At 45.5% G+C, this 21,153-nt stretch overlaps 3 protein-coding genes across 5 annotated transcripts; 1 reads left to right on the top strand and 2 right to left on the bottom strand.

Moving 5' to 3' along the window:
- Nucleotides 1-157: 157 nt before the first annotated feature.
- Nucleotides 158-4,005, bottom strand: LOC125987917 (C-type mannose receptor 2-like). Its single transcript, XM_049752520.2, has 8 exons — nucleotides 3,728-4,005; nucleotides 1,518-1,735; nucleotides 1,346-1,452; nucleotides 1,050-1,162; nucleotides 917-979; nucleotides 685-840; nucleotides 250-329; nucleotides 158-178 (listed from the first exon to the last, which is right to left on the bottom strand). The coding sequence occupies exons 1-8, from the start codon at nucleotides 3,804-3,806 to the stop codon at nucleotides 158-160; spliced, it is 837 nt and encodes a 278-aa protein (XP_049608477.1). The 5' UTR covers nucleotides 3,807-4,005.
- A 4,547-nt stretch (nucleotides 4,006-8,552) lies between these two features.
- rgp1 (GP1 homolog, RAB6A GEF complex partner 1) lies at nucleotides 8,553-11,849 on the bottom strand. 2 transcript variants are annotated; one of them, XM_049745575.1, is made up of 9 exons: nucleotides 11,462-11,849; nucleotides 11,232-11,347; nucleotides 10,709-10,842; nucleotides 10,537-10,620; nucleotides 10,310-10,459; nucleotides 9,995-10,141; nucleotides 9,800-9,927; nucleotides 9,501-9,678; nucleotides 8,553-8,911 (listed from the first exon to the last, which is right to left on the bottom strand). In XM_049745575.1, the coding sequence occupies exons 2-9, from the start codon at nucleotides 11,345-11,347 to the stop codon at nucleotides 8,688-8,690; spliced, it is 1,161 nt and encodes a 386-aa protein (XP_049601532.1). In that variant the 5' UTR covers nucleotides 11,462-11,849; the 3' UTR covers nucleotides 8,553-8,687. The 2 variants fall into 2 exon arrangements, with proteins under 2 accessions (XP_049601532.1, XP_049601540.1); XM_049745583.2 differs by lacking the exon at nucleotides 11,462-11,849 and having other exon boundaries at nucleotides 10,709-10,920; nucleotides 11,232-11,353.
- A 304-nt stretch (nucleotides 11,850-12,153) lies between these two features.
- Nucleotides 12,154-19,805, top strand: gba2 (glucosidase, beta (bile acid) 2). 2 transcript variants are annotated; one of them, XM_049745221.2, is made up of 18 exons: nucleotides 12,154-12,319; nucleotides 12,462-12,925; nucleotides 13,839-13,930; nucleotides 14,018-14,133; nucleotides 14,216-14,434; nucleotides 14,774-15,013; nucleotides 15,103-15,205; nucleotides 15,280-15,433; nucleotides 16,210-16,335; nucleotides 16,451-16,635; nucleotides 16,714-16,818; nucleotides 16,902-17,009; nucleotides 17,196-17,347; nucleotides 17,429-17,535; nucleotides 17,856-17,998; nucleotides 18,154-18,269; nucleotides 18,329-18,520; nucleotides 18,835-19,805. In XM_049745221.2, the coding sequence occupies exons 2-18, from the start codon at nucleotides 12,732-12,734 to the stop codon at nucleotides 19,054-19,056; spliced, it is 2,574 nt and encodes an 857-aa protein (XP_049601178.1). In that variant the 5' UTR covers nucleotides 12,154-12,319; nucleotides 12,462-12,731; the 3' UTR covers nucleotides 19,057-19,805. The 2 variants fall into 2 exon arrangements, with proteins under 2 accessions (XP_049601178.1, XP_049601197.1); XM_049745240.2 differs by lacking the exon at nucleotides 12,154-12,319 and having other exon boundaries at nucleotides 12,781-12,925; nucleotides 13,736-13,930.
- The last annotated feature ends 1,348 nt before the right edge of the window (nucleotides 19,806-21,153 follow it).

Genomic DNA, 21,153 nt, shown 5'->3' with positions numbered 1-21,153 from the left:
GCACTTGGATTCTACTGATCACTTCATTGTTTTTTCCATCTAAATGATCATTTGAATCGTCATCAAATGAAAAACCCGTCTTGTAACACGACTCAAGGCAAGTCACATTCAAATCAAACCATTTGACAGGGAGAGCATTCTTGTCAGATTTGTCCTCCTAATTCAGCACACCTTTGTTCTGCTCAAATGAAACTTTTTAACCTTTGCCCTCTTTTTTGGACCCCGATCTGTTGCGCACTTGTCACTTACTGTGGTTGATCCGTCGGTCCACTCTAAGTTGCCATTGGTCCTCTTGAGTCCCACCATATTCCACCAATTTCGCACGTGAGCTTGAGGAGAGCAGAACAAAGACTTGTTGTGAAACATTGCCGGTCCATTGCTGGCCTGCTCATTTTCAAAGTCAAAGTCAAAAGTCAAAGTCAGCTTTATTGTCAATTTCTCCACATGCCAAAGACACACAAAGAAACCGAAATTTCGTTCCCCCCTATCCCACGGTGACAAGACATGGCTCACAACAGACAAACAAGTAAACAAGTATAACAAAAGCGTGCTGAATAAATAATGAATAAATAACACAACAATAAATAAATAAATAAATAAATAAATTGAAAATAATAAATAATAATAATAAATAATAAATAATAAAATAGAAAAAAAATAAATTTTGCCTTGGCGCTCGCTCACCAGCCAAAAATTCTCCGTCAACCAGTGAGTGGACGCTGGCCAGGTGACCTCCCTTCTTCTTGCAGAAATCCTCAGCCGCTTGCCAGTTTGACGGGGGGCCCTCAAAATGGTAACAAGAGTCCTTGTACAGGAAGTCGCCAGAGTCGCAGAAGGAAGCTGAAACCCAAAAGAACCTCGTTAGAAAACCACCAAAAGAGGGTGCGGTGTGAAAAGAAGCGCCGCTGACACTTACTCTCCAGTTGATCGGAAATGGAAGCAGATTCTTTGCGGGAACAGGTACGTCCATTCGAGCAGGCTGCAGAAAGATGACGTAGTTGCGCTTTTCTTCTTTCAGCGTCAACATTACAACGGGGGTTCAGACTTACCGGTGAGCCGCCGCTCGCACATGTACGCCAGTGAGGACTGGCACGATCCATGTCTCCATTTGCCAGGCTGACTTGCCCCTTGGTTGACGTAGGCGCAGGACTCAACGTCGGCGCTGTCAGGGAAAAGTGGGGGAAAATGAGACACACGACAGGCCAATTTGGAGTTGATTTTCCTCTTTTTCGATCAAAAGAAAACAAAAGCTGTTTTTGGACCTGCTCACACATTTTTGGAAAGGGTTCCAAAGTGTTCCTGTGCATCTTGCCGGACACAGAACGCAAAGAGGTGACCTTCTTACCTTCCCCTTTGACGCGAGTCCCAGTTGGTGTAGTCCAGCGTCAGACTGGTGTTGGACCAAGTCAGCTCCTTTTCTCCCGAAAATTCACACCAATCCTCATCGCAGTCCTGCCGAAACCAATCCCGGTTGTCAATGGCGTACCAAGGGCGAGCCAACAGCACTTTGGTCTTACCAGATTGGAGAGTCCGATCCAGAACGGCTTGTTGCCCATTTGCCCCTTCACAAAGTCTTCCACGGTCTCGTCGGCGAAGGAGACAAGGTCGGCGTCCTCTAAGGTGCAGTCGTAACGAGCCCCCTGCCAACCGTTGGTTGCCTCCATCTTCTTGTAGCACTTTGAGAGGTGAGAAATCCATCCGTGGGCTGTGTCACATGTCTTAAGATTGGTTATTCCTGATGAAACAGCAAAGTTGCCTTGGTCATTTTTCAGCATTTGGTGAAAAGGAGAAATTCAGCAAACAGACAAGAATGAAGTCAAAATGAGTTGTTTTCAAATTGCGTCACCTGCATGACTGACTTGGGCATTAAAGGACTATTAGCCTGAGAGCATAAACATTGCTTCTTTTTTTTTTCATGCTGAATAATTTCAGGAACTGTTGCCCATGTCTAAAAATGGAGGAAATTCATTCCACTTGTTTCATTGTGACCTTTGGACAGAGAAAAGTTAGTTTTTTTTACTTAAGTACTGCCCACGTCAAAAGAGTCCACATCCGACTTTTTATTTTTATTTTCATCTATCGCCAAAAGATACGTTTGCATTCTATGCAAAGGAAGACGTCTTGACAAGTCACGCCGCTTTTTTTTTTTAACACAGGCACCGAACAATTCAAGCGTACTGTTTTCTCCGGTAGTTACAACAAAAAAAAAAAGATTTCATGCCCAGTTACAAGTTTGTTTTTTCAAATTGCGTCACCTGCATGACTGACAATAATATGAAATAAACCAACTAAAATAATATATTCACCCAAAAAATCAACAAGACACATTTTTGTCACGAGATAAGAGTTTCAAGAAGCTGAATGATTTCAAGGACAGTTGCACATGTCGAAAAAGGGAAGAAATACAGTCCACTTGCGTCATTCTACCGCCACTCGGGGAGAGAAAAAGTTTTTTTTTTTTTTTTTTAACTCAACCCCTGCCCACAGGATGGCGCTAGAAGTCAACAAAGTCCACTTGCAACTGTTTTCTTTTCATCAATTACCAAAAGCTACTCTGACAAAAAAGGAAGACGTGTTGGAATTTTGCGCCTCTTGTAACAAATCTTCGTGACTATCGTTTCCTTTGCCCCACCGCCCACACACGCTCCAGTGCAAGGTATTTGCCCCCCCCCCCTCTTTTTTCTTTTTTTTTAATAAGAAAAACGCAATGTGTCTTGCTAACTTACGCGTGTGCACGTCGCTATAACCGCAGAAAGACGTTTTGGTTGATTTTGTTTGGAGGGATGGACTTGTTTGTCTGTGCCACGTTAACATCAAAGTGGATCAAATGATATAGTTGCGTCGGTTGCATGTCCTACTCGATATGAAACATTGTTCGGTGGTAAAAAGAGAGCAGGGAGGGCTCTGGATTCACTCCATCACTATTCAAATGATTATTTGATCACTTATGCTTAGCGCCACATGGAATAAACGACTTTTGTTGCAGACCGGACGGACGGCGTCATTACTCATAAGTACAACCTTTGCTTATTTCCAAGACAGTATGTGAGGAGAAAAACGGAGTTTGCCTTTCCAACAGTGTGACACGCAATTTTGTCCTCACTGGGGCTCTTTTACTCCCCAAGCATATTTGATAAGTGTCTATGTTGAGGACTTGCTGTATATCATCCTCCCTGTGATATTGGGGTTCTCGCATGTTCATATTTAACAATTGCAATCATTTTCTTCTGCTCTGTCACTTCAGTTAAGGAATCCTTCTAAGATTCGTTTCCTCGCAAACTTCTTTCTCTCGAGTTGCCGTGCGCATTTGGGCGAGGGAGGGAGGGGGGTGGGGTGGGGTGGGGTTGTAATTTGCCATTGTGTCTCGCAATCAATGTCAGCTTGTTAAAGAAGCGTAAAAATCAGGTAAAAAAGACTCTTTGCACTCAGAACGCAAAGCTTACGTGCACAAGAGCAAGCGCTGTTACATCCATTTGAAAAGAACTCCATTTGGGTCAAAAAGTGGACCGAATTTGGGTTGAAAATCAAACCAAACTCTTTTGCGCAGAACGGTCCATTTAGTACAAAAAGTCTTCAAATGCCAAAACGCCCCATAGTTGAGACCAATTCACCCAGCTTCCTAAGTCGGTCCAATTTAGAACCCGGCGGCGGATCCGCACTGCCATCCGAAGCGCACAAGTTCTTCCAAAGTTATCATGAAGTTGTACATTTTGGTCGATGTACTCACCGTCTGCGCAGCTGTACAATATCCATACAACGCAAGACAGGAAAACCAGCGCCAGGCGCGCGGCCGGCGGGGTCATCATGGCCTCGAGGCTAATGAACGCAGAAATCTCGGTGTGGTGCACGCACTCGTTCCGCTCGAAACAAGGACAGCCGCCCGCTGGACAGGCGCTCAATCGCTCGGCTGCGGCCTCTGCGGCTGCTGCTGCTGCTGCTGCTGCTGCTGCTGCGGCTGCTGCTCGGCCCCCACCTTCGCGAGTAACGCACCTTTTGAAGAGCGCGTTCCCGCGGAGACGTGTGCACGTCTGGAACGCGATATCAATTTGGCCACCTTTGTCCAGACTTTGGACACCGCAAGCGAAAAAGGGGGACAAGCTTTGGGGTCACTTCAAGCTACGTTTTAAAGTGAAGCCAAGTCACGTGTCAAAGTATTTTTATTTATTTTTTACTCGACATCGGTCAAAGTGGAATCAAATCAGCTCTTGACATCGTCGACTGACTGAAAAGTCAAAAACATTGGCTCACTCAATCAGCCGACATTTTCTGAGCAGGTTGTCACGTAGCAGGATGGATGACTTCCTAAAAAGGCACCGGCGCTTTTTAACCAAGGGGGTGTCCGGTGGCGCGCTGGGACCATTTTTCAGCCCGGAGTTTCAAATCCAACCGGCCCAATGGCAGGCGGACAGAATAGTGGAATACCGCCGCCGCCGCGTCACTTGACTCGACTATATTTAAGCGCTGACCATGGGTGTCTATCACAGAAAATAAAAGATGATCCATTTACATCATGAAAATATATCATCACTAGGCTACTGTAGCAGTTGCATTATGGTTTATGTTCAAGATTTTCTTATTCGCCACGTTTGAGCGTGCCAAACAAGGAATTTGACTTTTGGTACATCGCAGCCTCTGTTCAACATTTTGGTGACTAAGAACACTCAGGACGTGTGAAAAATGACAAATATTCCCAAACGTTCCTATTATTTTCCATGATAAACAGTGTATTTATCTTCTAAAATGCAAGCTAGGAGAGCATCCAAGACTGATATTAGCGTAGGAATTAGCCCGTGTTGTAGCCTAAGCCCCTAACTAAGCCTGGCTCTTGACCATTTCCCTCTGCGGTTGGTCTTCTTGAAAACATATTTGTGAGCTTGGCACACTTGGCAGCAAAAAGCCTTTCGTGTTCAGCTTTTTTCCGTCCGTCCGTCGTTCAATTCACTGGCTCCACCCCTTTGCCTGGTTTGGTTTGATTTTCAGCCTCATCCAGGCATGAAGAAATCTACCCATTTCAGTGAGTGCTGGGGGTGGGTTGTATCGCCCAACTCGACACACCGGGAAGAGAACTGCGATGCAAAACGGGTGTTGTAGTTCCTAATATGGTGACGTTGAAAATGCATTGAATCAAAAGCTAGATTAAAACTTCACTGAAATGATGGCCCTCACCGGCCCCGCATGGGAGCGGCCCTCGACTCTCCCGATTAGCCGGCATGCCATTGGGGGTGTCTCAGGATGCCCCCCACCGCATACACACACACACACACGCGCACGCACACACACACACACACGGACGGAAATTTGTAAGTTGTTGGATTTTCACTTTTTCTGCATTCCCCTCATGTCAGGTTTTATGCATATCACATGAATCACATATCTTAATGCGGCTTTCAACTCAGGCAGCCACAAATGATTATCGTACTAGTTTCACTGGTTCGTGTACCACCGTAGTCGCTATTATATTCTCGCGTATCACAACAGCGAGCTGCTGCTCTTGCATAACCATTATTTCTGAGTGCTTGAAGTCTTCATGATATGTACAAAAATAAGAAATGACAGCAAGTATAAAAGAACATTCCACTTTGATGGAACTCTGTTTCCAGCACAGTGACGCTTGGTTTCATTCAAGGTCATTCATTGGTGCAGCGTCCTGAATTTTACTCTCTGTGATCCACCATTTGTCTTCTTCAGTGACATACATTCACTCTTGCACGAGAGGACCTCAATGACCGTACGGCTCACTTTTACGTGGCGCATGCATGAAGGCGGCAATCGGCAACAAGCAAATGCCAAAGGTACCGTACTGGCCCGAATACAAGACGAGGTTTTTCTCATTGAAATAAAACTGATAAAGTGGGGGATGGGGTCGTCTTACATTCGGGGTCTAGACAAAGTCTTTTTTCAAACTTGAGTCTCGAAAAAGACGGGGCTGTCTTACAATCGGGGCTGTCTTATAGCCGGGCCAATACGGTACTCTGCCACCAGGCACAAGACAAGTATCAACTTGGGCGCAAACCTTTCCTTAATATGTACCGGTTAGGCTGTGAGTTAGGTTTCGCTTTTTTTTCTCTGCCTCCACCCTTGTTTCCAGGACATGATGCTCAGGCCCTCTTAGTTTCTTTTAAGGTCATTCAGAGAGAGAGATAGGTTTCGTTTTCTTTTCTCCGCCACCTCCCTTATCTTGGAGCCTGAATTTGTTCCTGACAGGATGCTGCCGGTAACAAATGTTTCTATTTTCCAGCACTCTCAGGTCGCCTTGCTCTCATTCAAGGTTATCAAAAGGTGGCGCGCCGCCGCCGGGCCAGCACCGTCCCGAACCTTCATCAATTGGAATTTTACTCTCTCCGCAATTGTTATTTTCAATCACTCGCTCATTCACGGGAACACCGAAATGAGCCCCCGGCTCACTTTTACGTGGCACCTGCAGGATGGCATCGGTTGGCAACAAGCAAATACCAAAGCTACACTGTCATCAGGCACAAGACAAGTATCAATTTGGGAACAGACGTTTCCTGAATAGATTTGATTTTCTTTGCCTCTTTTTGTGCCAGAATGGAATGAGCCTTCCCTTTGGAAGTAAAAGACTCAAGCCAAAAAAGGTTCGGAGCCCAGCAACTAACTGGGACATCTAGTGGCGATAGTTGGGATGTTTTTTTCTATCATTATAGTTTTGTAATGACGTCTTTTTTTTAGCCACGGGCATTTTGGAAAAAAATGAAAATTGATTGGATAATTTGTAAATGTTTTCTACGCAGGTAGTAAATCACAATATCATCAACCATAATATTAGTTTATGCTCTGATTCACAATTAAATTCCACCAGAGAACAGCAAACTAGCTAATGAAAAGGGTACCGTGTTTGTTGTTGTTTTCTTAAGGTATTTAGTCTGGAACTGCCGAATCGTTCGTCATAACCTTCGACCCAGTAGGTGGCGGTAATGCTCCATATATCAGGAGGAATGCAAACCGGCAAAAAAACAGGAAAGAAGAAGTTTTTGTTTTTGTTTGTTTGTTTGTTTTTGGCAGAACCTTGCGTCGATCGTTGCGTCAACTCGGAACTTTTTAAGTCAGGGATGTCACAGTCAAACACACCGAGGGCCAAAAAACAAATTTGCTACAAGCCGAGGGCCGGACCGGTTCAATGTTTATTAAAACATATGGAAATTATTGCACATAGCTTATTGAACCAAGACTTAACACAGTGTACATTTTTTAATGATAAAATAAATATGGCAATATTTTGTTATGGCTCTGTCAGTAACTTCAAGGAAAAACATTTTCAACAGCCAAACAGCAAAAAATTAAATTGCTTTTAAAAACAAAATGTGTTTCTTAATATCAAGATAAATGCATAAATAAAAGTGCATGCATTGTAAACTGAAAATGTATTCTTGTGCTGCTCTATGATCTAACGATCACTGCTTTCAAAGAGACAATTGAAAAAATAGATCAAATCAGTTGTATTCTTTCTCATGGCTGTTATCTGCAATTTTCCCTGAGTCCATTCAACGGAAAAATAAATTGAAATAAATAAAATGCAAAATTTTTGATGCTATATCCAAGGAATTAATAGAAATCGTCACAAGTCCTACGTGGGTTTGCCAGCGCCCCCGATTTACACACGGGTAACATCTGGCTTTTATTAAGAACATTTGTCAAACAAAAATAGTAAAAGCAGTGCTTCCTGAGTAGCATCCTTCAGAGCCCCTCTTGTTTCTTCACGAAAGACCTCACAGACATACACTAAGTTTGATATTTTTGGTGACCTCTAATTGGGCGAGTTTGGGTTATATGATTTTGTATTTGATTTTCCTCTAGTTCTCTATTTTGTCCTTTTAATTATTTATCTTATTTTGTTGATTTATTTATTTTGTTATTATTCTTGTTTAACATTGGTGATATTTGTTATCTGTTGGGTACTGTGTGCCTTATACCTCACATTTCGTGTTCTTTTATTGTTCGTAATATGCCGCGTTGTTTGTGTATTGTCCTGAATGTTGTTAGCTACCTAAATGTCGTACAGAGGCCGAGATGTATCGGAGTCGAATTCCTTGTTTGGCATGCTCAAACTTGACAAATAAAAGATTGATTCTGATTTAAATAAAGCAAAAAAGTGTCATTCCCATGTCACGTGAGGCTCGGAGTGTGGGTGGCAGGTGAAGAAAAGTCAAAGTCAGCTTTATTGTCAATTTCTTCACAGAAAGGAGGGGCTTCACCGAGTAAAACAAAGATCTTTTCGCTGTGAACGTTATCCAATGTCCTCTTGTTTCGTCTCATTATTAGAAAAGGGAGCAAGTTCTGTGTCATTGTTTTGATGTGTATAATATGGAGCGCTAATTTCCTTATTAAAAACACAGCACAAGAATGAATTTTTGGAACTTCTATAGATTTTTTTTCCCCCCATACAGTTTGTCACTGGCATAGAAGGCTGAGCACAACGTAGGTTTTGGGTGTAAACAATAACTGACCGCTTTGTGCCCACCGAGCTTGAACGTCAGTGATGCAAAGAATTGTAAAGCATTGTGTTCCCAAATACAGGATGTTGAAGCCAAGTCTAATGTCAATCACTTTTAATTGAACATAAATGGTTATTTTTCAGCTGTGAAGTTGGATTCAAAAAGGTTCATCTGACACCAAAGGGCACGTGTCAAAACTGTGAGGGGCCAGGATTTCTTCATCTCGGTTGACAGTTAAATGTTAATGCTGTTGGTCCCCGTGAACTGGGATTCATAGGATGCCAAGGCCGGGTTGGTGGGCAGGATCTTGATGGGCAGGTCCCAGCTGAAGGTGTCCACTTCGACACGCTCGGCGCCGGCCCACACCGTCGACTTGGACTCGTTCTGATGGATGACGGGCGGATCGGCGGGCTCCCGAGCGGTGACAAATTCAAAGTGCAGCCGCCACCTCAGGGTCACTGCAATGTTACGTTTTGTTAAGTGGGAACACGACAGCAAGCCGCATGTCGGTTGTTCTCTCGTTTTTCAGATGGCAATTAAAAACAAAAAGTGACGCCTGATTACAGGTTTATCGTGGCCTCCTAAATGCCGAAAGATGGCGGTAAAACACTACTTTTGCCTATTTGAAATTCCTCAACTCGCTTCAATATAGTTCCTTGGCAGCGGGATGCTACGACATGGCGGAAAGGTATCCAGGAAATATAATCAATTAAGTTGAAGAGTTAACTTTTGACAAAAGTAGAGCTTTGCCACCAGTGTGGGCCAAGGACGCGAGTTGAAGAGTTTTGTTTGGACAAAGGTCGAGTTTTGCCACCATTTTGGCTTTATTTAGACGCAGAAAATACAGCTTAGTCCGCCATCTTGTTGTCGAGGAAATGTGTTGATGTTATTCGAAGAGTTTTTGTTGGTCAAAATATTTGTGATCTTTGCCAAAAATGAATGTAAAAACTCAAAACGATGAGTCACATTGTCATCAGCTGCCGAGTGAAAATCAAACGAAAGACGCGTCGACCATGCTTGGCAGGTTCGCTTTGCGCGCCGACTTACCGACGTCGGTACAGAAGCCCGGCGTGACATTGAGCGGCACAGGGAGGGAGAAGTGGCTGGAGGCCGTGTGCAGACAGGACTCCAGATGCCGCCCATGTCCAGTCACGCTGAGCGGTTGGCCGGGGCGCCGCTGGTACTCCTGCTGAATCTCCTCTTCGCTCTGAAGGCTCACCGAATACTGGCAAAAGACAAAGAAAAAATACAATAAAAAGCGTTTGTTCACTTCTCAAGAAATTTCGTTCCCATTTTTGTGCCAGTGTATTGTCGAGGACCCCTGCGCCGCAAGTTTTCCAAAGTACCTGCAAGCAGGGAATGTCACCCTCGGAGAAATTGAACGTGCCGACGATGTCCTCTCCAAGTCTGTACATGGTCTTGAAGATGCAAAACTTTGCCACTTTCCCTCGCACGTTGGTGATGTTGAACACGTCTGAAGACGGTCAAATTTACACGTGAATATTTGTCACTTCATTTGCACGGCAAGCGGTACAACTCACGGGGGCAGCGCTTGGACGTGGAAACCATGAGCACGTCGAGCGCTCGCTCCAAAGGTCGCGCGTCCCTCCGGCTGGATTCCTCTTCCTCCAGGAACGGGTTCGAAGGGGACACTACCTCGTCCTGAGCAAACGAGGGTTCTGGCATGCCTGCAGATCATGACGGGATCAAAAGGTAGAATCGTCATTCAGACAAGCGGACATTGGTCACTTGATGCGAATGTGGCCAACAATTATTTATTTGTTTGTTGATGAATGAATGAATTCATTCGTTTGTTTGTTCGTTCGTTCGTTCATTCATTCATTCGATTGTCCCACCTTGCAGAACCAAAACTCGAAAGGGAACTCGAAGAAGTTTGATGGGAGAGTTGACCCTCTGACATCCGATGGTCAGTTTGTAGACATACTTCACCGCCTGGCCGCGGAAACTGGGAGGACCATCGACGGGTACGACCTCGCTGTACGAATCTGCGACACAAAACCGAAGCCCATCATGACAAATATTGTGAAAGCGTGTCGTTTTACTTTATGTAACATTGACACACAAGTCTTGCTCTCTCCTGGATCCAGACACAGGTCACAGAATAGGATTTTGGGCGGCGTATCCAGAACGCATTGGCCTCGCTCGCCTGGTGAAAATATGAGGATGTCTGGTTAGCGTCCAGCGCAATACAAAAAAAAAAAACACATGACAACTTGGCGTTTTTGCTCAACGACCTCTGCTCGGAACGAGGACCGTATTGCTGCTGGCCTGGACGTCCTGCTTGTTGCCCCGGCTTGGTAGACTCACTCTGCTCTCACTGGCGTGAAACTGGCAGTGGATCTGGGCGCTGGCCCAGGCCAACATCTCACTGGGGCACAGTGGAGACAAAAACAACTGGAAAATCCGTGGCGGGGTGTACATTTGGTGAGTGGACCCTCAGTCAAGTCTGACAATGCGAAAGAGACATTCCTATTGCTGATACGAATTAGTTACATGGGCTTGCACAACTGATTTTGAAGGCTCTTGTCTAAGCAGCTTAGATTGACATGGCAAAACATATGTTCAAATCTAATTAGATAAAGAAGAAAAAAAAATCAAGAATCTACACATACATGTTGGCTAGAACGTAGCTCATTTAAACATTACAAATGTTGGGACTTCGTGAATTCAATTGGAACAAACATTGGAATTTGGGTTGTACATGTAGCCCGGTGCTAGTTTAGGCCAACGTGCAAGCCGGGGTGCTTTCGAATGTACCTGCTCGCAGAGGTGGATAAGTGGGACATGGGGTTTCTGAAAGTGACGAGACACTCCATTAGCTCGCCGGCTAGATACACGGGACCGCGAGCCATGGAAGCCACCACCTCGATCATCTGCAAGACAGTTGATAACCGGGAATGAAAGCACAAGAGTGGGACGTGGAGACTGCGCACGGACGTATGCTAAAATCAGCGACGCTACATTAGCCGCGTAGCTTTAACACACACCTTGTGCCCAGTCGAGTCCGGGTGCGGACAATCGAGGCTCCAGTTTGTCGTCCGAGTTACAAAGCAAACGGAATGCTGTCTTAATACATTCTCCTCGATTCTACATAGAGACTATTTTCATCCGGACCTACTATCGTTTAGCTAGCAGTCGGTAAACAAAGTGTGTCCGCGAGGTCGACCCAAACCAGACCATTGAAGAATACGCTTTTGGGGACAAAAGTAAGAAACGTATGACATGGTAAGAAAAATAATCCGTGAAAAGCCGCACTGGCGCACTCTGTCCCACCTCAAGTAATGTAGAGAACAAAAACACGGATAAAAACTACAACTCGGTTTTTTGGTTGGCCATCATGCACGTCACGTGGCAGAAGTAACTCGCAGCGCAGACGGCGTGTTGCTATGGTAACTTTACGGGGTTTCGGCTTTTTATGTATTCCTTCACTTTCGCCTCCGAGGCATCAAAAGCTTATTCAAACTTGATTGGTGGAATGTAAGTTATATAACCTACACACCTGCTTGTCATGATACCGGTGGCTGATAGAATATGCTAACCAGTATGGAGAAAACTCCTTACGCCCCCCTGTTTAAGTCAAACATGGTTTAGCCGTTGGCTGTGGGCTCCCTGTTTCTTTCGTTTCTCTCTCTCTCTCTCTCTCTCTCTGTCTCTCTGTCTCTCTCTCTCTCTCTCTCTCTCTCTCTCTCTCTCTGTTTTTTTTTTTTTTTTTTTTGAAAATCTTTATTGAACACTGTCTCGGTTTCTTGCGTGTTGTCAGGCACGGTTGTGACTTCCTGGCTATTTGGCCGTGCCCACTTCATCAGAGTCTGCTGTGCACGGAACGCTTCCTGTTCTACTCAAAGGTACGTGTGGTTTTTGACAATGTATCCCTTGTTCATGCCAAAAATAAAATTGCTAATCGTGCAAATTAAAGACCGCTTTCATTTGATTCTTTAATATGCGCTGACTGACAGAAGCGTTTTATTGTCGCTCTTTCTGTCGTAGGGTATCCGGCGGCATCGAGGCTGCACAAAGAAGCCCCGGCCGACCGCCAATGTGAATTATAATAAGTCAAAAATGGCGTAGCCCCCCCAACTTAAAGGCGGCGTCATCAGCTTTTTGCCCCTGACCCAGAAACGAGTGGAAACCGGTTGGTGTGTCCGAGGAATCGGGCTGACTCGATGATAAACACTCTTTGTTTACAAAGGGTAGCGACAGCCTCATTTTGTAGCCGTACGCTGCTCAACTGCTCTGACTGACAACCACAACAACAAAATGACTGAAGATTGGGGGGACAGATCCACGGCGGAGCTCATGAGCAGGTACCTGCCCAAGGAGATGGGGCACGGCGTTCCCACGGCCGGGTGGCGTATCTGTTTGGCCCACGAGTTCAAGGAGAAGAGGAAGCCTTTCCAAGCAAAGGACGTGTCCCTGGAGAATATTGTGGAGCACATTGGCCTTGGGATCAGGTATTTTTATCTTTGAATATATCACTATAGGTTATCACTAAACAGTGAGTCAGTCCATGATTAATAAATAATGTTGAGGTATTTTTGAAATTTAAATTGCCCACAACTTCAGATTGCAACCTCTCAATGATAAATCTCAGATTTTGGTATTTCCTAATGAAAGAAGACTGATCATTAATTTTTCTCTGTCTATTTTATGACTTCTTGTGGTCCAAACCAAAAACGGAACCATTACAATGGGGTTAAAAAAAAAAAAAAAAGATGTCAATTATTCTATTTGTTAGCAGGAATGACATTGCCAATTCATCTTTTGAAAATTAGGCACCACATGAGTCAGAAATGTAGCCAAGTTTGCAACACTGCTTTTGTAGTTAGTCATTATCCTCAGCAGCACGCGGAACCTACTGTGGCCTGGGCTTTATATCAACACTTAAAGATGTCCCCTCCCCTTCTTCACTTCATGCAATCGGGCTTCGGTTATGCATGATATCATCCACGTGCCCTGTAAATTGTACAAGAACCTGCTTCCAAGCCAGTTTAACTGGATGCTGTGTGTAAATTGCAATCTCCAGGGCGTGGTGGCCTTTGTTGCCACGGCAACACTTGTTAATCATTGCATCGGTGGCAGGTTAGGGTTAGGGTTAGGCTTAGGGTTAGGGTTAGCCCCCATTGAATTTGTGTCATTAGTAAAATAACAAATTGTTTTCACTTTTACAACAAACAAATCAAATGCCTGCAATTTTATTACCATTCGTTCAATTTGACTAATCTCTCATTTCCAAACGAGTTATTCATCCGTTTGTTTTGTAGCCTATACTGTATGTAGCAGACGTCCCTCCGAGGGAAAGGAGGACTACAACACCCCTGCTTGATATGGTTGTTGATGGTGTGCCATTCCATTGTTCCGATGCAGGTATCTAAAATGGTGGTACAAAAAGACACAGGTGGAAAAGAAGGCGCCTTTCATCGACATGTTTCGCGCGCTGCCTTTACGGCAGATTTACGGTGGGTCGGTCTCATGTTGAATTTGCGTTTCATGCGCTTTTCTCTCATATGCATCGGCTCAACTCGAGTTGTCGGCCCATCCGGCAGGTGCGCCGCTGGGAGGTATCGGGGGAGGTACCATCACCAGAGGTTGGAGGGGGGAGTTCTGTCGGTGGCAGCTGACGCCCGGGATGTACCATTACAAGAGCGTCACGGCCAATCAGGTAGTCGACGAGTTCCCGGAGAAGCTAACGGACGTAGCAACCCTGCTGGTCGTGAGACAAGGCTCTGGTTTGTCGTCCTCAGTTCACCGTGTGCTTGCGCCGCGGCGGGCAGACGCTTTACCAACAGGTGCTCTGCGTCGAGCGGCCTCCCCGGCTGCAGGGCTGGAACTGGGGCTACTGCGGCGAGTACGCTTACTACCATGCCCTGTACCCCCGGGCATGGACCGTCTACCACCTCCCGGGGCAAAATGTCACGCTCACCTGCAGGCAGGTTTCGCCCGTCATTCCTCACGACTACCAGGTGAGCCGAACAGGCTGAAAGATATTGTCGCCATTGCAAGACTAACTTTGCAAACATAACTGAATCAATCGAGATCATGTAAAACTACACAATTACGTGTAAATAGGGTATTTGACGACCCCCCCCAATCAAAAGTGTGGAGTCGTGTACATGAACTTTGTGCAGTAGTGTAAGTTCTGTAAGTGTCAGACTATGTGTAGTTTGTCTCCTCCATCTTTGTGTTTGGCCCAAAAAAAAAAACTGTTTTGACAAAAATTGCATTGTTTGTCTGAAGTCACAAAACGATAAATGGTTCAGTCGGAATTGTTTACCCACCGCTGAGCGTCTGCTTTGTGACAGGACTCCTGCCTGCCGGTGGTCGTGTTCATCTGGGACGTGGAGAACAAGAATGACTACGCTCTGGATGTCACCATCATGTTCACGATGCTCAACGGCTCCGGGCACAAGGACGACAAAGGCGGGGGCCACTGGAATGAACCTTTTCATCTCCCAAAACAGGGCGAGGCCGTGTCGGGAGTCTTGCTACATCACTGCACATCAGTGAACCCTTATACCTTATGCATCGCTACTCCGGAGCAGGTTGGACATTTTTCGGAAGTGGATTTTTTTCATTTTTTTTTTTTTTTTTTGCTGGTGGCAATTTGACATCATCGTCTTTTGATTTTCAGCCCAACGGGGAAGTCAGCCATCAGACCGCGTTCAGTCCAAAGGGAACCTGCAGCGACCTGTGGAGCGATCTGATCGCCGACGGACGGCTGGAATCTCCCACGGGTTAGCGTCGATCAGTGAGAGCGTCGCTCTTTTAAATGGAGCCTCAGCAACCCAAAGATGCGTCCTCTCCGCAGGCTCCAGCCCGCCGACGGCCCAAGGAGAGAAGGTGGCGGCGGCGTTGGCTGCGAGCTGCTCCGTGTCGCCGCGGGGCCGCAACACGCTGGAGTTCTGCCTGGCGTGGGACATGCCTGTCATCACCTTTGGCGCTCGCGAGCGGCGCCACCACAGGTAAAATAGGGAAGGGCACCAGTAATGTACTTGGAAACCATGAGGGTCCAAAGTAAATCCAAAAAGAAACGAACCCGACTATTCATTCAACACCAAACGCCGGGGGTCAAATGAATAACCCACAAAAAGTGTACTTCATACCCCAAATTGGGTTGTTTTGTATACACGGAAGAAAACAACTTAAAATTGGGTCATCTGTACAAATCAAGACAAAATTGATTCAGTAAGGGACAGACACAACTTTTGGGGTTGCTTACTTCTCCAACAATTGGGTCCTTTTGTGGATTATATTGTATTACATTTTATATATTACATTTTATGTATTATATTTTATATATAATATATCTCTCTCTATATATATCTATATCTATATCTATATATTTATATATATATATATATATATATATATATAGATAGATAGATAGATAGATAGATAGATAGATAGATAGATAGATAGATAGATAGATAGATAGATAGATAGATAGATAGATAGATAGATAGATAGATAGATAGATAGATAGATATAAAATAACCCGAAACGTTTTCTCGGGTCACTTTCTCAGAGTTATTTTCAATGCACTTGTTTTCTCGAGTGGATGCCATTGCGAAAGTAGTATTGCTATACTCATATTTTGTTAAGTCAAAGAACAGGGTAATGACATTTATACCCAATTTGGGTCATTTTTGACGACTGATTTTACAGTTAAAAACTAAAAAAGACCAGCGCATCATTCTGCATGTTCCCACGTTAGCAAGGCATTTGTATGCACTTCCAGGCGATACACCCGTTATTTCGGGAGCAAAGGGGACGCGGCGCCCTCACTCAGTCATTACGCCCTGACACACTACAAAGCGTGGGAGAAGAAGATTGAGGAGTGGCAAGCGGACGTACTGCAGGACAGGTGCTTGGCGCCGCCTTGCCCTCCGCCGTCATTTGGCGAGCGAGCGAGCGAGCGTCTCATTTGTACCAAGAAAATGGCGCCAGCGAAGACGTGTTCACGTACGTTCCATCTCTAGTTCGCTTCCCGCCTGGTACAAGTCTGCTCTGTTCAACGAGCTGTACTTTGTGACCGACGGTGGGACGGTGTGGACGGAACTGCCGGAGGACGCCGACGTCAGCGGCGGTGTTCGCAGCGAAGACGGCGGCCTGCCCGCTCAGCCGCCCGTCGTCAAAGAGTACGGCCGCTTCGCCTACCTCGAAGGTCAGCGGGGAGCAATTTCCCGAAGCCGCTTTGCGCTCGGCGGGTCGCCTCACGCTCGCTTTTTTTTCCCCCGCTCAGGTCAAGAATACCGAATGTACAACACGTACGATGTCCACTTCTACGCTTCTTTTGCTCTCATCATGCTGTGGCCCAAACTCGCCTTGAGTGTGCAGTACGATATCGGTACGATTTTTGTATCTTCTCGTCTGGTGCGAGGTGGCGAGGCTAAGATTGTAGCCGCTTGACTAACTCCCGTCTCCTTTTAGCCGGCAGTGTGGTGCAGCAGGATTTAACGCAGAGGTTGCATCTGATGAGCGGCCGGAGCGCTGCGGTCAAGGCCAAAAACGTGGTGCCTCACGACATTGGAGATCCAGGTAGAATAATGACACCCTTCAAGTGTATATGCTACTTTAAAAGTTACAAACTTAACAAATGTAGGCTACTGGATGGGGATGAAAAAAAAATCCACCTGAAAAGCAGGTACGCTTCGAGGGAGCCCGCGTTGTGCCTGGAAGAGCTTAACCCCACGCCGGCCGGCGCTGCTGCGTCTTGTTTTGTAGACGATGAGCCGTGGCAAAGGGTGAACGCCTATCTCATTCACGACACAGCCTACTGGAAGGACTTGAACCTCAAGTTTGTCCTGCAGGTCTACAGGGACTATCATCTCACCCAGGACCAGCAGTACCTGCATGACATGTGGCCCATCTGCCAGGTATGGCTGCCCTTACTTTCTTTACTCTCTTAAGATTCCCCCCCCCCTCCCCTGAGATTTGATGAGCGCTCACTCTGCTAGGCAGTGATGGAGTCAGAGTTAAAGTTTGACCTGGATGGAGACGGCCTGATCGAGAACTCTGGCTTTGCTGATCAGACTTATGACGGCTGGACAGTTACTGGACCAAGGTCAGAGGAGACGAAGTCTGTTTGTCAGTATCGGTAGAAGTTTAACGTAAAAGTCACACCTCACTAAAAAAAAAAAAAAAGGTCTTTTATATCACTATATCAAATTTCATCACGCAAAAAGTCAGACAGCTTAAAGACACGTGAGACAAGGTCAGCACATTCTTTGGCTTAGCTGGGAGGAGGGATGAAGGGAAGGAAATCACGATAGGAAAAACACGACTTGCGTCGAAACAGGAAATTGGGCTTTTTCCAGCTTGGACCGACATTCCGAGTGTAGTCTGGGGTCCAGATTGCGTCAACGTCCCCCTGCTGTGTTGCAGTGCGTACTGCGGCGGGCTGTGGCTGGCCTCATTGTGCGTCATGTGCAAAATGGCCACTCTGCTCGACAACCAAGAAGCCCGACAGCGCTACAGAGACATCTTGGACAGAGGCAGCGTCGCTTTTGAGAAACTATTGTGGAACGGTAAAACCCAAAATTCCTGGGGGCTTGGAATCAATCCCTGATGGATGCCCGGCCTAATAATTTGTCAATATTAGTAACTTAGACAGCCCAAACTGTCATCATACAGCAAAGGACAACTTCGTTTGGAAGAAGCCCTAAATCGTTTGTGCTTTTAGGCAAGTACTACAACTACGACAGCAGCGGGCGGGACCTTTCGAACAGCATCATGTCTGACCAGTGTGCCGGCCAATGGTTCCTGAGAGCGTCCGGGCTCGGCGAAGGAGACTTCCAGGTAACTAACGCGCTGCGAGATGTCGGGGCAGAACGTTTTCACTTCCTCTCTCCATCCAGGTCTTCCCCAAGGAAAACATCAGGGCCGCGCTCCGGTCCATTTTTGACTTGAACGTGATGAGCTTCGGCGGCGGCCAGATGGGCGCCGTGAACGGCATGCGGCCCGAGGGCGTGCCCGACCGCTCCAGCGTCCAGTCGGACGAGGTTTGGATCGGGGTGGTTTACGGACTGGCCGCCACCATGATCCATGAGGTAAACGTAGTAGCAACTCTTAAAACGTTTTACGGGGCACGGTTTAACGCTGCAGTTCAGTGGGCGGGAACAAGCCAGCAAGACTTCCACTACAATATTAGACATTTTTTGAAAGTACATCCGCCTCCAAGGATTGTTAGATTGTTCCTCCGGGGCCTGTACCCATTACGTTGTAATATTCGTCGACTAAAAGATTGTAAAGTCGCATCGGTGCGCTTCGTTTGCATGTTAGCATTAAGCTAGCAGTGTAAAAACAATGGATGAGACATTCGATAACTATTTTGAAATGTTTTTTTTTTTTTTTGCCCTCTCAGGGCATGTTGGCGGAAGGTATGCGCACGGCCGAGGGTTGCTATCGCACGGTGTGGGAAAGGCTGGGCATGGCCTTCCAAACGCCCGAAGCCTACTGCGAGAAGGCCATCTACCGCTCGCTGGCCTATATGAGACCTCTCAGCATCTGGGCCATGCAGCTGGCTCTGAACCGTTTGCGCGACGAGCGCCGGCACGCGGGGATGGGAGAAGGTGCGAGTCGATAAACTCCGCCGCCGCCCCTTCCCAAATCCCAACTCGGATCCGCTCGCTTTGTTCGCAGGCTGTAGATGACAGCGTGACTTGAATTCTGCTTTTTTTTTTTTCTGTCTTTACAATGTGTGTACGAGTTGTGACAACCCCTTGTCAATTTGCACATGTCTTCTTACAGGTGCTTTTGAATTCAAATCACCTGTATAGTTATTTGAATGCTGTCCTCATTAATATCCAATGAGAGACATGTTTTCTCTTTTATATATTGCACACTAGACTATAATATTAAAGTTGAAAATGTGACCGATGACAATCATCCCTACTAAGTCACTGTGGAGCAATACAGAATACTTTTGGTTTTGTCTTCACACGCAATGGGGTCAGTTGAAGTTTTGTTGTTGTAATACAAGCAGGTGGGCAGCAGAGGGCGACAAGTGCTCTGAACCTTGCGTCGTGATTCACAAATGTCACACAAAGTCACTCCTCCTAAAAATACAGGACTAATTTCCAAGTACCAACAAAAAAAAAAGCAGGACCAAATGTTGATGATAAATAAGGCAGGCGTTCTAATACCATAAGCCACCGTAACAATGTAATATATATAGAAAATATAGAAATAAAAACACAATTTAAATTCAATGTATTGCTCATACCTTCAATAAAATTGGTACCTAAGTTAATATTGGAAAAGAAACAGTTCTAAACGATTACAACTGAATTGTACTTAACAAAAGTGCTGTATTAAAGAGAATGTTTCAGCCTCTGTGATGTTATTGACAGGTTGAAATTTTCACATTTTTTTTTTCTGCATACAACGAGGCAGCTGCTGTGTCCTTTCCCATCTTTTATTGCTTCTGGGCACGTTTTACACAAACACACAGACACAATGTCACTAAATTAGATAACACAGGGTAATTAATCCAGTTGAAGACCATTTCATTATTCAGTTTGTCACATGCATGATGCAAACAGCTCCAGTAACTAAAATAAAAAGGGCTGTTGGTTGGTTGGTCAGGATCTCTCCCATTCATTGCAAACAAGCCACACACATTTTATTTCCTTTCTCGTTTTTTAATTCCATCATTCCACATCCTGTCATTGTGAATATTCTGCATCGCATACACCCTCTTTATTTTTTCTTTCAATGAGTTTACACATCTAAATGCAGCCCTTTTTTTTTAAATAAATTGGAGACTGTTGCTAAGTAACGCGCCAGCTATCAATGTCTCACGGTTTCACGTGTGGATGAAACGTTAACTACCTCAAATAAAATGGTAGATCTCCCAAAAGCATGTAGTTTGTCAATACTAAAAGTGAGTGGAGAAAGGAAGACACCTGGAATAAATGTCAATATGATAAAAGGATTTAGCCCTGTGAAGCTGGAATTAAGGAAGAGAAAAGCAAGTCTGAGCTGGAGGAAAGTAAGGGGAAAAAAAAGAGCAAAAATAAACCTGTAGACGAAATTACTATTTTTTTTTCTTTTAACATGTACCCACTTGAGGTAAAAGAATTAGAAACATGTTTCAGTTTTGATGAGACAATGGCTTTCCGCGTATGTGTGTGAATAGTATTTTAGAATAGAATGCCGTTTATTGTCATTTTACAATGCAATTGTACAACGAAATTGGAGAGCTTCTCCCTTTCCAGTGCTGTGAGAATGTAGAAAAAAGAAATACCCAAAATAACCATGACGAAAATTAAGAAGTATAAAGGGACCGTAATGAATAAAAGTGAAAGAATCTTATTTACAGTACGTATACACAATTTCAATTCAAAATGTACCGCAACTTCTAAAATATGCCGGAAAGCAGCCCGAGAGGACCGGAGTTGTGAGATAGAGGAATGGGGTACAGTCGCCGATGGGCTTCCCGGAAGGAGCCGAGGAAAGCCGAACTCCCTCCCTCCCTCTCCCTCCCTCCCTTCCCGGTTGTCTCTCGGTGGTGCAAGCAGCCATGTTGCCGCGAGCTTGTTCCGGTATGACCGCTTAGACCGCATTCGGACGCAGCTCGTCTTTCCCAGCCCCAAACCCTGGAAGTCGCTGCCCCATCGATCATGGATCGTACAACCTGATTCCGAACCTCCGGGCGGCCAAGCTACTGGTGGATTGTCAT

Source organism: Syngnathus scovelli, chromosome 1, assembly GCF_024217435.2.
Source record: "Syngnathus scovelli strain Florida chromosome 1, RoL_Ssco_1.2, whole genome shotgun sequence".
NCBI lineage: Eukaryota > Metazoa > Chordata > Actinopteri > Syngnathiformes > Syngnathidae > Syngnathus > Syngnathus scovelli.
Note: the sequence above shows the minus strand (reverse complement) of the source record. Positions and strands in the feature narration are given on the sequence as shown.